This window comes from Oryzias latipes, chromosome 8, assembly GCF_002234675.1.
Source record: "Oryzias latipes chromosome 8, ASM223467v1".
Lineage (NCBI taxonomy): Eukaryota > Metazoa > Chordata > Actinopteri > Beloniformes > Adrianichthyidae > Oryzias > Oryzias latipes.
Window position 1 is genome coordinate 20,972,702 of NC_019866.2, and position 14,156 is coordinate 20,986,857.

General features: G+C 39.8%; 1 protein-coding gene across 1 annotated transcript; it reads left to right on the forward strand.

Annotated features, from left to right (window-relative positions):
* Positions 1 to 1,136: 1,136 nt before the first annotated feature.
* On the forward strand, positions 1,137 to 13,220 carry LOC101155772 (phosphoinositide 3-kinase regulatory subunit 5). The gene is made up of 18 exons (XM_020705474.2): positions 1,137 to 1,305; positions 4,303 to 4,496; positions 4,868 to 4,968; positions 5,046 to 5,114; positions 5,219 to 5,357; positions 6,592 to 6,661; positions 6,745 to 6,922; positions 6,999 to 7,170; positions 7,242 to 7,307; positions 7,395 to 8,206; positions 8,637 to 8,762; positions 9,806 to 9,931; positions 10,014 to 10,107; positions 10,213 to 10,289; positions 10,396 to 10,489; positions 10,583 to 10,662; positions 10,742 to 10,860; positions 12,712 to 13,220. Exons 2-18 carry the CDS (start codon positions 4,382 to 4,384, stop codon positions 12,857 to 12,859), a joined length of 2,586 nt encoding a protein of 861 aa, XP_020561133.1. The 5' UTR covers positions 1,137 to 1,305; positions 4,303 to 4,381; the 3' UTR covers positions 12,860 to 13,220.
* The last annotated feature ends 936 nt before the right edge of the window (positions 13,221 to 14,156 follow it).

Sequence of the window (14,156 nt, forward strand, 5' to 3'; positions counted from 1 at the left end):
CCAAAGGGGTGATGTCCTTTAAGGAAAAACGCAAATGTAGAGAAATGCTGTGTTCATGTGAAGTTTGAATGATTGTCCAACTCAGTAAACATAAATGAACATCAGAAAACACAACTATTCCAACAGTGCATGAATGCAGAATAACTTTCTCCACCTAAATAAAGGTTTATGTACTTGCAGTCCACAAATAAAAGGGAGACACATGAATTGCCGAGAAAATTTTGTACTGATAATTAGGATTATCAGTACAACTTATTCAAGTTTTGTGGGCCAGATTGACTGGTTTGGGGGGGCTGTGTGTGCCTCCCGGGCTGTGGTTTGCCCTCCCCTGATGCAGAGACTACTACTGCAAGCCACAAGCTCCCTGCACCGCTCCGCTCCATTCTGAAGCGTCCACTTGCAGAGAAATAGATCCAAGTATGTCTTTGTTTTCTTAGCTCCCATATTGAGCACAATTCTTTTGTACCACTAATGTTAGGTTGGGGTTGTGAGGGGCTGTAAGCTAGTGGGAGAGCGTGTAAACAGATGGATGACGGGAATGGGGCAGGCTTACTCCAGGGCAACAGTCATGCCCACAACTCAGAGGTCAATTTTTGAATAACTCCTGCCGCTCTGCAAAATCTACGCCCTAGAAAATGACACAGGATTTTTATTTTGGCAGAATCATAATTAAAAGACCACTTGGAATCCATTGAAAATAGATCAAAAGATCATCGGTCTGGGACCTTAAGGTTAGCTATAACCTTTTTTTATTTTAAAATAGTTGTTTCTATCAGATGGCTGTTATTTTTGATTATCTTTTTGAGCAACAATACCATAACTTTCTATCCATCAGATAAATGAGTAAACAGTCGGTCCCGTTTGCTCACATGCCACAGCTTATATGATGCAAGCCAACATTCCAGCTTTTTCATGGTTTGGCTCCAAAGATGTCAGCATACAAATCTCTGTCATAATCCAATTCTGCTCCATTTCAGGCTCTTTTTCTCATGTAAAATAAAGTACGACAGGCTGTTTTTGATCATCCGGCAGGTTGAAGCCAGAAGCTTCCTGCCTTGAATGACTGTCAGAAATAAGAAACTCCTCCTCTATCTTCAGCACAATGAACAGCACTTCAGCAAAAAGTCTTCTGCAGTTCCTGTTTTGCAGCAGACTCTTTCTTGACTGTGCAGTTGGAGGGTCTATTTTTGAAGAGCAGCAGCAGCAGCAGGAGGAGGATGTGGTCTCTGAAATGTTTACCTCAGCTGGTGCCACTCCGCTCTGGCTGACCTGAGATGATCTGGACACTGATAACTGCTGGTGTGGGTGAGACAAGTCTTTGTGTTGATTTGGTCATTGGTTGTACTTTGTTAACTGAACTGACGGAGTGAATGGTTGGCACGTTTTTTTTGGGTCTTTTTAGGCTGATTTCATCGATCTGAGTTTTGAAACTTTCTGCATCAGCCTACAAAACTTACATCAGATGTGACTCAACTATGTTCTTCAAGAGCAACACATTTCCTGTTCCCCTTATTTAAAAAAGATTAACCCAATCAGGATTTCACTCCTTAAAATCGGTCTTTAGACGATGCAGCATTTTTCAAGCCCACAGTTTCATAAAAAAACTCTCTGCTATTTTTGATTATGGTAGGTCGGATATGCATGGCAGAACTGGACAATAAAGCAGGTGGGCACACAATAGACAAGCAGCTGCTTCCTCTGTAGACAATTGAAAAGCTTTCATGCAAAAGTGGAACATCCCAGGTATGTCTGAGCAGAAAGAAAACAACAAAACACCAAAAAAAAAAAAAAAAAAGACTTCTTTTTTAGATTTTGTGTGTTATTTCCACAAGCTTCTTTTTGGTGTTTTAAAGGAAAACTGTTTTCATATACTAAAATAAACATCTTGAACAGTTTATAAAGAGAATCTAAGTCCCACGACACAGAGAGTATGTGACCAGTTTCTGACAGCATCTGTGAAATCACGGATGGGTTTATTGGTTATCAGTAAATGCAAAAAAAGAAAAAGAAAATTGTTTTTAAAAATGTTCAACAGTTTGATGCTGCAGATAAGAAGCTGCACACACAAAAACAGTCACAACCCCAAATCATTTGCTACAGTTAAATCATCAATTCAGCTGCATTATGCGCCCTAATAAAAAAATAAAATGAAAAAGTCATTTAGCTTAAACTTCTATAGAGGACTTCAAAAAATATTCCTATAAATGGTATGAGTTGTTTTCTGAAGAAGTTGCTTTGGTTTCCATTACCCGAAAAAATTTGATTTTCACTAAAGTATGCACCAATCAAAGTTTTTAAGAGTTGTGGTTTATTTACAATTGTGTAAGGACTTTGTAACCTTCAACTTGTGTTAAATCTTCTTTAAAAAGATACTTGTGTTGTGGTATTTTTGGTCTTTTCTCATCGTGTTGTTAGCCAAATTTATCTGAGTAATGATTTTTATGATAAGACACGTCGGGTTGACTCGTATCAGTCATTCTGTTGTGCAGCTTCAAACTGCAGTCTGCTATATAATCTGCTGGTTAAAGAGCGGCGGTTTGCACTTGGATCGTAACAGCCTCTCATTGGTTTCTGCAGCCCCTTTATCAGAGACTTTCATCATCGCTTTGAGGCTCTTTTTGCGCATTTTGCAGCTAAACGTGCATGTCTGGGGGCACGGAAGACATCTCCTAACTGATGTGGGCTTTCCTAATGTCTGAAAATCAAGCCCCACAATTATTTTTTAGACATTTAATTGATTTTCCCAATAACGAGCCCTTATAGTTCCTTTAGAAAAATGTTTGCATTCCATTTCTATTTTGATCTATTGTTAGTGTTCCCAGTGGTGCTTTAATTATGATTATTATTATCATTTTTAGCCAAAATTTAAATAAAAAAAAACATTTTTAGGACATAGTTTCATTATTCTTCTTTGAGTTATGAGCAGGACTGTTGGTTCAGAGCAACCCCACCCCACCTTCCCCTCCTCGTTGCTGAGAGCTCTCTGTTTGCACTCTCTCCCACTAGCTTACAGCCTCTCACACCACCAATCTAACATTGGTGGTGCAACAAAAATGGCGAACAATATTGGAGCCATCCAGCTGTTCAACTCGGACCCAGATGTCAGCTTAAATGAAGAAAATTAAGACGCACATGGATCTGTTTGCAAGTGGATGCATCAGAATGGAGCGGAGCAGGGAGACTGTGGCCCGCCCAGAGTATTCTCTATCAGCGGACCCCAATCCCTGGGCCGCGAACTGGTACCGGGTCACTTGGTACCGGGCCGCACAGGAAGAATAAATAACTTACATTACTTCCGTTTTATTTATTTCAGAATCGGAAAAATGTTTTATTTTGAAAAATTGCCAGATTCTCTGTTACATGAGTCTATGTCAGTCTGGACGCCGGCCATGGCGCTCTTCTCGGTCACATGATAGGTTACCACTTAAATAAAACCCATGAGTAAAAAAAAATTGTATTCGGAAAGTTTCTTTGCCAAGGGGAAAACGCCCAGCCAGGAGACAGAAGAGGAGCCTTTGACTTCCAAATAAAGAAAGCTCCATTTAATAGACAGAACTTCTTTTTTGCACCATGAATGTGGAAAGGGCAGAGGATGATGACCCCTGTGCGATGTAAACTGTTAAGCGTGTCAAAATAAAAGCACAGAGTTGGTCTTGTCACGTCTTTGATTCTCCCTCATCCTAGTATTGCTACAATAATCATCCGCCTAAATTTGAATGACCGGTCTGCGTAAATTTGTGTGACGTTATACCGGTAAGTGGCGTGAGAAAGGTTGGGAACCACTGCTCTACATCTCAAATACAATCGTTTTCCAACTGCATTTTCTGTCTGCTCCTGATTCACAATGAATTGAATAAAGAAATACTCAAAAAAGCATTTCTATCTTGATTTTCTTTATATACTGTATGTCCTCCATCATCAGCTAAATGCTACATGTTAAAAACACTATTTCCATCATAGCAGGTATTTAATTTTAACTCAGTTAAAAAATGTTCTTGATTTTACAAACAGACATGCAGAAAAGAAATGTTTTTTCCTAAATGAGGAGATTTTAGGAAGTTGTTTTTCCAGCTCAGCTGTGAGTCATACAATTATAAGTCAGCAACCAAGTTTAAGAATGAAAAAGTAGAAGTTGAACCAAATGTCCCTCCGCCCTCCTCATCTGTGACTCATGGATAGGAAGTGACAGTCTGTGGTTCGTGTGCGCTGTTGTTCTGAGCAACCAGCTCTTCCACGCTGGTGGATTTGACTGTCTGGAGAAGAAAAACACTCATTTTGATAAAAAAAAAACGTCTCCTACAGGAGCTTTGGACCACGGAAGACCAACAGACGGACAGACGGCGTGGACTCACAGCTGGTTGTCCCATCGGTGGATGCAGGGATGTTTCAGCAGGCGATGGAGCAGAGTTCATGCACCGAGGACCGTATCCAGCATCTCCTGGAGCGCTGCCTCTACCACTTGAATCTCAACTCACCTGACAGACACATCTGGAGGGGTAAGAGTTCCTGATATATGACAGATATTCAAGCAGGGTAAATGTACAGACAATTTGATTGAAAAACTCAAGTAGTGTCCAGCTTCCTTAGAAAATGAGAATTGAAAATGATGACTCACAGTATTTGGGAGACTTGCGCAGCGTCAGCTTTAACATGTTCAAATAAGAAGTCGCAAGAAGAAAAAATCTGTTTTGCCGTCACCTGTTCTGAACAAATACCTCCTGGAGATTGCTTAACCCAGAAGAACCCATGACATCAGTGTTACAGAACAATATCAGAAATGTGTTTGTCATTTTATGGGAAAATGGCACTGGGTTCTTATGTTAACGACAAAAAACTTGATAGTTTAAGCATTTTTTTGTTGTCTTAGCTGGACTGTGCATAAGCCGCTGGTGTTTGGAGGAACTGGTGAAGAGAGATCCCCACAACTTCCTCATCGTTCTACAAAAAATACTGAGGAAAACAGAGGAGGTACAGAGCAGAAAAACCTCGGTCTGAGTTCTCCATGCTCATGAAATGTATCAGTTCTCCCTGGATTTTTCATTCAGGTCCTGGAACAGAGTCATCATGAGCTGGTGGTGCCCCTCACTCTCCTGTTCTCCTCTGCTCTTCTTAGAGTGAGTCTGCATCACCTGACACCAGAAAAGAGACAAGCGATGGATTTAAAGCAGAACATTCAGGACTGCTCTCCATAAAAGTAGTTTTTTCCCCCTTTTTTCAGATTCCTTACATGCCTCCAGAGTGTAATATGCTGCAAGAGGCTTATCGGCTCTTCCACAGGTTTCTCTCCTGGCCTGAGCCATGTAGCTCCGCCTCCAAACGCCTGCTGAGCATCATCCAGCAGGAGCTCCGGGCACCAGGTTGAACCACTTTTTTGACACAAATAAGAAATCGAGCAAATATGTACATTTACTTATAAGAGAAATATAGACAACAATGTTTGAACTAAAGAAGTTAAGGTATAGAAAAACTAAAAAACATTCAAACAAAGCATATGTCCTTCTAAAAGATGTTAATGTGGTTTAAATCACAAGTTGGGATAATCTCTACATCATGGGCTGTTTTGATTGAGTTGAATTATTATTTCTTAATTTTTCCAATGGAAAGTTGTCAAACACTTTTTCAAATTGAAATCCTAGTTTCTTAAGTATTAATTTAAGGAGCAGTTACAATGGACTTCCAAGCAGAGAAGATCAACGTCCCTTTTTTTGAGTGTTTTGCAGAAAAGCTGATACAACAAGCAAACTTCAGCTTTTCACACAAACGCTAACATTACAAAAATACAATCCAAAACCTGCCAAATCTTTACAGCTCCGTTTCTCAGTAAAACCAGTTCCTTTCTTTCCATAAGAAGCTGGGAGCCGTCAGTCATGCAGGATTCAGGGTTTTCCCTCCATTCAGAGAGACCTCTGCCTTTTGCTTTGCCTCAGTGCTAACCTCTTGGTGAATTGGGACCTTAACTCAAAATTCACTTTCCTAGGCTTTTGAAGCTTCCATTAATGTGGAGCTAGAAAACATCAGTTCATCACAGACAATAAAACCCTTCTAAAAAATAAAATATAATCTTTTTTTTCCTCCTGAAGTCGAAAATCTCAAGTTCAAGCCTCCTTCTTTGTTTGTTGAGTATTTTTGGTTTTTAATTTTTTTTAATCTAAAATGTCCTTTACAACACTGTCAAATGGAGTTATATACTTTATCCCAAAAAGGTTGAAATAATAAAAAGTCATCGATATTAATATCAATATTTAAGAAGGAACTGTAAAATCGGATTTAAAGCTTTTAGCTTCAGGCTGATGGTGCAGAAGAGGATAATTAATGGACAAAAAGCAATGTTCCTGCAAATAAAGACTTTTTTTTGTAATTAGGTCAAAAAGAGGACTAGTCTCTGAAGTAGTTCAAGCATTTTTGAATGGAAGTCAAAAAAAGTTAAAATATTTTGTCAGACACCTGATATTTAATGGACAAGTGTGTTGACTCTTTAAAAAAATATGAACAAAGAGTCAATACATGAAACATGTGGGTTGATTGTGAATCAAATGTATTTTTACGTGAGCAGAGGTGGGCGGTTTTCATTTTCTTCATCCCCTGTTGCAGGTATTTCGTTTCAGCGGATGCTCCGGACAGAGCAGGACATTCCCCACGACAACACCCACTCTAAATCTATGTGAGGATATTTCCATGGACACAGATGTTGAACGAAGCATCTTTCAGAGAAGCTAATCCTTTCCGATGCTTCTCTGCATGCAGTGTGGTGCTGCTGCTGAACCCAGATGAAGACATCCCTCCAGAGGTCCAGCTGGCTTCTGAGCAGCTGAGCAAAGCCTGCAGCTCCCCTAGAGACATAGCAATCACTCTGATCCTGCACAGCTTTCAGGCTGTTCTTGGTGCAAAACATGATCTCCAAGCCGTCCACACTGCTCTGGAGGTGAAGCATTAATGCCTTCTTGTATGCCACATGTTCCTCTTAGGCCATCATTGTTGAGTCTGTTGTGGTCTACCAGGAAAAGCCGACTGAGGAGCTGCAGCAGCTTCTGAAGGCCATAACTGACAGAATGGAGACTGCAGCCTCTGCAGGGGATCACAGGACCGCCAGAGAAGGTCTGATCCAGAGCATGGAGAGGATCAGTGAAAGCCTGGCTGCTCCGGCTGCAGGGACTGACCGAACAGAGCGTGGTAAGACAAGAACAACATGGACACATTGATCCATATGTTTTTATGTGGTGGATTCACTTTTTTGTCATTAGATTTTGAGACTTTCGAGGTGACCTCACCCAGATGTCACATGTGTTTGTGGGAGGACGAGAGCTTTGGTAAATAATTCAAATGAAGCCTTTTTAACGCTCACTTTGCTCCAGATCAAATTCTCACTCATTCATCTTCTGGAATTTCTGCCGCAGATTTTCTGAGCGGCATTCTTGCGAGTGATTACTGCCCTGATTGTCCAGTGGAGAGCTTCCTCAAAGCAGCAGCAGCAGATGAGGAAGACCATATCGACACCAGTATGGACGAGGAAGATGAGCTGGACTCAAACACGGTTGAGGTCCAAAGCTATCGCATCTCCTCAGCATCCTCTTCTTCCAGAGACTCCACACTTTCCAGCCACTCTCTGTCCTCCAGCTGGTCTGTGCCATCCGCCTCATCGGGGGTGGAAAGTGACTGTGGTGACGACCCAACGCCGGAGGACTCGGACAAACCCAGCCAACCAGAACCTAGAAAGAAACCCAAGAAGAAGTCCAAGTCGCTTTTGGGAATAGAACGATTTGCCCTGCTTTTCAAGACTCCCATCAGCCCCAGCATGACCCGGCGTGCGCAGAGCATGGGTTTCTTCGACATCAACAAAGACTCCCAAAGAAGTGGGTTGCAGCTCAATGCCCAGAAGTCCGTCACACGACCAGCTCGCTCTCCGCATCCGCCCACACCTCCAACAGAACCGCTCAGCTCTCAGAGGAACCTCTGCGTCCGCAGACGGCCCATCCTGAGCTGCAGCGAGGACAGTCTGTCAGAGGTGCCCACCCTGGTCAAGGTGGTGATGTTCGGTGGAGACAGAGAGGTGGGCAGGCTGGCCAGAGCGTACTGTGATTTACAGCAGAAAGAAAGCAGATGTCCTCTGCTCACCAAGATGTGCAAACTGCAATTTTACTTTGTTCCTACCAAACGCAGAACTGACAGACACTCAGAGACGGCCTTGAGCAAACCAACTGGCTCTGTGGTGAGATCAAACCCATCACTTCGGCCTCATCATGTCTTTGTTCTAAACATATCTAACCATCTGTGTCCAAACATTTAACCATTGTGCTATCCTAGGCACTTTAACATTGGGGGTGGGGTCATCTAGACCCCACTAGACAGTGCGCTCAACATTTTTTCTTCAAGAATTTGTAATCTTCACTGGTGTCCATGGATTACATGAAATCTTTCCACCTTTATCCACCTTTGTCATGGTAGGGATAATGTAAGGGATGGTAATGTAAGGGATCAATGTAAGGGTTGGGTCATCTAAGATAGCACAAGGGTTAAACCGTTCAGACAAAGTTTTTAGCAGTGAAATATTTGCTTTGCATGTTTTCTTTCTTGGAGCTTTATGGAACGTCTTATGGTTATTTAAAATCGTGATGTTTCATGTTCCTTCACTCTGGCAGGAGTCCGATGTTCCTACAGGGGAGGAAGGTTCAACAGACGTTTGTCAGATGTTGGGCATGATGGATCCCTGGTACGAACGTAATGTCGTCAGTCTGCTCAGCCTGTCATCTGAAGTGCTCTGTCAGGTACATGGCACTCTCTTCTGAATGCAAGATTTGTCTAGAATTAGGTCAAAAGACAGAAAAAGGAACGTACTCACATTTTATTTAAAAAAATGTGAGTACGAGCTTTGCTGCTTTTTCTGCAGTTTTATTCTATTGGATTGCTTTAAATCAAGCATTAAAAAATTAAAAAGACAAAAAAAATTAAAAAACAGATATATCAAACCTATTTAACATAATAACTCATTCATTGATTAGAAAAAATTAAGAAAATATATGAAGATAAAAAAAGATGATTCAAATAATCATAAATAGACATGTCAAGTGGACACAATAGACACATTAGATCATTAAATATATTGAATAAAGTGAAGGAACTTAAAACATTTCCACAGTTCATTATTTGTCTTTACATTATAAAATACAAGACTGAAGAAATATTTATCCGTTTATCCAACACAAATTGTTAAAAAAAACACACATATTGGTATAAATGATTCCATAAATTAGTTGGATTTGTTTTTTAATTGCATCTCTGTGTATTATTTTGACCCAAATGTAATGCAAAGGTTTTATTTTTTATCTGTGGGTTTTCCCCACTCTGTCTATTTTCTTCCTGCAGGAGCTATTTAGTCACAGTTTAAATAAAACTCAGCTATTTTTTTCTCTGAAACTTCCTGTTCTACCTAAACAAGTGAAAAAGGAAACAGTTGAGAGAATAAAACTTAGTTTACACTAATCTATACTTTGTGTGCACATAAAAAACAAACCGCTCTCCTTTAATTCTCTAGATTATAAGAAAACTGTAAAAGCGAAAGGTTTTTCGTTGAATCTGCAGAAGGCCTCAGAGCCAAACCAAAGAGGAGTCGTATTTGGGTGATGGAAGGATAGAATGACTAAAGTCTTTTAGTAACAAATGAAAATTATTTTTAAAAAATGCCACAAAATTATTACCTTAAGAAATATGAAACTTTTTTGCTTATAAACGAGCAAATAGTTTAAATAATCTAAAATTTGTCCTTTAACATTATCAGCTATGATTTGTCATATTATTGCATGGGATTCAGGTTGCTCCTAAAGAGGACCGTGTGTCCAGAAACAAGACAGAACGTCTCGCCCTGCTGGCTGACATGGTGCTCTATTACTGCAGACACGCAGAGCAGCCGCTCCTCATGCAGCTCTACCAAGTTGAGGTCAGGAGGGTTTCACTCAAACCTTTGAAGCAGAAATTGTCATCTGCTTCCCAGATTTCACCTTCGGATTTTCTTGTCACAGCTGACTCTGGCTGGAGGAGAGAGGAGACGGGAGGTTTTTATTCATTCTCTGGAGCTGGGACACACAGCCGGAACCCGAGCCCTTAAATCCATGGGTCAGCTGAGCGTCGCACTTTTCAAAACTGCAACAGTAGCATCCAAACGTGCGCAAAACGCACATGTACTCACACACACTCAACTAATGTGGATTCTTTCTGAAGGAGCTGCCGGCAAAAGGTTTGGAATCGATGAGGAGCGGGAAGCTGTGCCTTTGACGCTGAGCGTCACCTACAACAAAGTATTGTTGCTTCACAGGGATTTCCTGCATTGTACACAATGATAGATCCACATATGACCACAGAGAGACCTATTTTTACCTCTTTCCTGTTTACATGTATCTTCAGGTGGCTATGAGTAGGAGGACCCAAAGGGTCCACAGAGAAGTGGTGTGCACGTCCATCAATCTTTACAAAACCTGCCAGGAAGCGGACCTACTTGGTGAGGCGGATGCTCATCTCAAGCCTTCTTTTTGGTCAAAATCCAGATTTTTACATCCATGTTTCTGTTTGCATTTTTAATGGATCCGTTCAGATTTAAAAGATGGTCTGCACATGACCATGACTGAGGTTTTGAAGAGGCAGTGCTCCAAGTCTAAGAAGAGCTTCAACCAGGTGAACGATGTTTTTATCTAATCAAATGAAATGCATTTTTGAGTGGACTGCTAGTTTAAAACTTGGGTTTCTTTGGCAGCTCATCTTAATATCAAAAGCAAAAGTGGTCAACGTGCAGGTTATCGCTGGAAATGATGGAACCACCTTTACTGTTTGTCTGGATCAGGACGAAAAGAAGTTTATCCAAGGTGTCACCAGGTAGCAAAACTTTAGAACTTATTGTGCATTTTTACAGAAAAATACAAGCCTTTTCCATTCACCTCAATGCTTTTTTATACATTTCTTTTGAAACATTCTGCATTTTACATGCACTTCTCAGTCGATGCTTTTGTAGCACCCAGAATCACAACTTTTATAACTGTAGTATATTCATTTACACTCCCACCAGACTACAGTAGAACATAGAAAATGCACACCGAAATGAGACGGTTATAATATGAATATCACTCATTTTGACTTTGAGTGCAGCTTTGCTTCCCAAAAATGTTGGCGCTGTTTCAGAAAAAAGCTGAGTTAGCAAACAGTCCTAAAATCTTCAAGGAGTATTTGGGATCTAGTTTGGTGAATCGTGAAACAGTTTGAGACAGGATTTTAAAAAGATCCCAAAACCTTACATAATTTTTTTTTTCAAACAATGCATTTTAATAAGATTTGACTCGGTAGATTTGGAATATATGAAGGAATCTCTGTACGCAAAAAATCACACCCAAAAACAAAAGTTGGAAAACCCGCCAAAATAATGAAAACTTCAATTTGATGGGTAGAAAAACAATTTCATCAGCCACTTTGGCTGGTGTTCATCATCTCTGACAGGGGGCTCAAACTCACAACCATGACTTTTAAGAGGCTCCCTCCACTTGGCTACCACAAATACCCAACCAGAGCTGGTTCAAACATTTAAATCGGACTTTTTTGCCACAGATTTAACTGCCACATAAGCTGCACCACGCGGTGCATTCGGGGGCTGCATGGAATTTCCGCACTTATATGATTTCATGAATAAGAGCTCACTATTGTTGCATTCAGGTCCGCTGGTAGTTTCTAGCATTTCGTCACACTGACCTCAGCCAAGACAAACACACACTCACTTGTTGCTCCATGTCATTTAAACTGAATGAAAAGACTAAGACTCACAACTGAAACACACTGACCTGTAAGAACACACACAATAATGCAAAACTTTGAACATATTTCAATAAAAGCATGTTATTTCTGTGCATGACACTTTTGAAAAATTTAAATTAATATTTAAATCGTTTATAACTAGTTTTTATCTTAACTCTACTGTTGTACATTGAATAAAACATTCATGATTTGAACAGCTAATTTCTTTAAAAATGTTCAAGTTGTTACTATATGACCATGAGCATTAAGGCTTTGATAAAAATTCACTTGAAAGAAACATACGTGTTCATCAAAATGTTCAAAGATCATAAGTGTCTTTTGTTAAAATAAAATATTTCTGTAATATTCTAAAACCTGACGTAAGACGACGCTTTCAATTATTATTAGTGTTTTGTTTTCATGAGAGAATAATCATCGACTGAAACTTTATAAGTAAAGGAAATAACTGTTTTACTTCGAATACACACATGACCCATTTTCACTTTAGTTTCTCAGGTAAGGCCTTTCATTTTTCAGCTGTATGCTGCACAGAGCCTGTTTGTTTGCCGTCAAATTCTTCTAATACTAGGACTAAAAACAGTTCAGTTGGTGGAATCAAACATCAGGCGAGAAAGAGGCGACTTTCCTTTCAAAACTCCTACATTTGGTCTCTGCAGTTCCAATACTTACATTAAAAAAAGAGGCAATTATCCCTAGTGGGAGACATCTCTCTCTGCCGTTTTTTTTGTTTTTTTTCAGATGTTTCACCACTTTTAATTTAAAATGAGTTTTGTTTGTAAGAACATTTTAATCTGAGACGTTTATTCTTATAAATAGGGTTTTTGAGATTTTTCAAAACCTTCCCACACATGAGAGTACAGTATTTAGTAAAGCATCACCTCATTTCAGATAAATGTCAAGCATGAGCCACTATTCCCTGTACAGGTGTGAGGTGTCCCTGTGCTGTAAATCTGGAGCCGGGTCAGACTGGACCTCCTACAAGCCGTTCCCAGGCCAGGTACAGCCTGTGGAGCCGACCTACTGCTCTCTGCTCTGCCTTCCCATCACCTGTTTCTCTGCCTCGTGTCCATGACGTACACCGACTGTATTCCAAGAAAAGAGATCAGTAAAAGGAACTTAGATGTTTATTTATTTTAGGCTTTGTTTGCAAATCTAGGACGGCGTCACACTCAGGAGGATGTTCTGGTGACAGAAAATCCATTTTCCATCATGGTGGCTTACTCCTTTTAGGAATAACAAATGTCACTAATCTTCATCAGAAGAAAACTTCTGCTTTTAGGTACAAACATGTGTACTGTTGTTTACATTTTGGCAATCAAGTTCAATAAAATTAGTTCAAAAGTACATCTATTTTGATAATGTGTTTTTAAAAAAGGAATCAAATTGCTTTTTGTTGGTCTGAAGTTTAAATAAAATGATGCCTCGTTTCTGTGTTTTTCTGTGGGTTTTCCCCACTTCGTCTTTTTTCTTCCTGCAGAAGCTTTTTAGTCACAGTTTAAATAAAACTCAGCTTTTTTTTTTTTGCACTTCCTGTTTCTAAGCAAGTGAAGAAGGAAACAGTTGAGAGAATAAAACATTGACCACACTCGTTCACACTTTGTCTTCACAGCAAAATTATAAAAAATAATGAATTGTTAGATAGATTTGAGTTCAGTAGAAGCCTGATACAACTTCTAACAAACAGCAATAAGCCTATATATATAAAAAGGATTTTAAAGAAATTAAATTTTTGGCATAATCTTTTCCCAGGGTGTTTGATGAGCCACGACTTAATCGCCCCCCTGAAGCTTTTTTTTTTTCACTGCTATTCTGCATTTCTGGTCTGACTTTTCACATAAACGTTTAATTATTTTAGCATGACATTTCTCGTCCTTCCGGTTCTTAGTGCATCAACAGTAGACATAACTCGTATAACCACCTTTCATGATTAGTGCACGTTTTCCCCGCAGTGGAATCCAGATGAGAGATCTCGCGAACTCTGCAGGTTCTCAGGTTTTCAGACAGCTGGTTTCATTTATGCTCATGAATGAGATGTGCCAGAACTAGCAGCCCTGTCAACCACGATCAGCTGACTTGAATCTGTCCCTAACTGACATGGAATGACTTTCAATTCTAAGCAAGTCACACACTTAAATCATAATATGAGCTTTTTACATGCAGCAAATTTAATGATAAATCAAGTTTAGGCTGGATGGGATTTGATCTTTGTACGACTGTGTGCTTGCTGGTGTAAATAATCATCTTGCTTATTCAGATGAAATTTACCCAGCATCCATGCTGGGATTTTATTTAAAAAACATTTGGCCTAAATATTTTTAGTATAATTTTATCACCTTTCTTTTCTGATGTAATTGTAATTGAAAAACAAG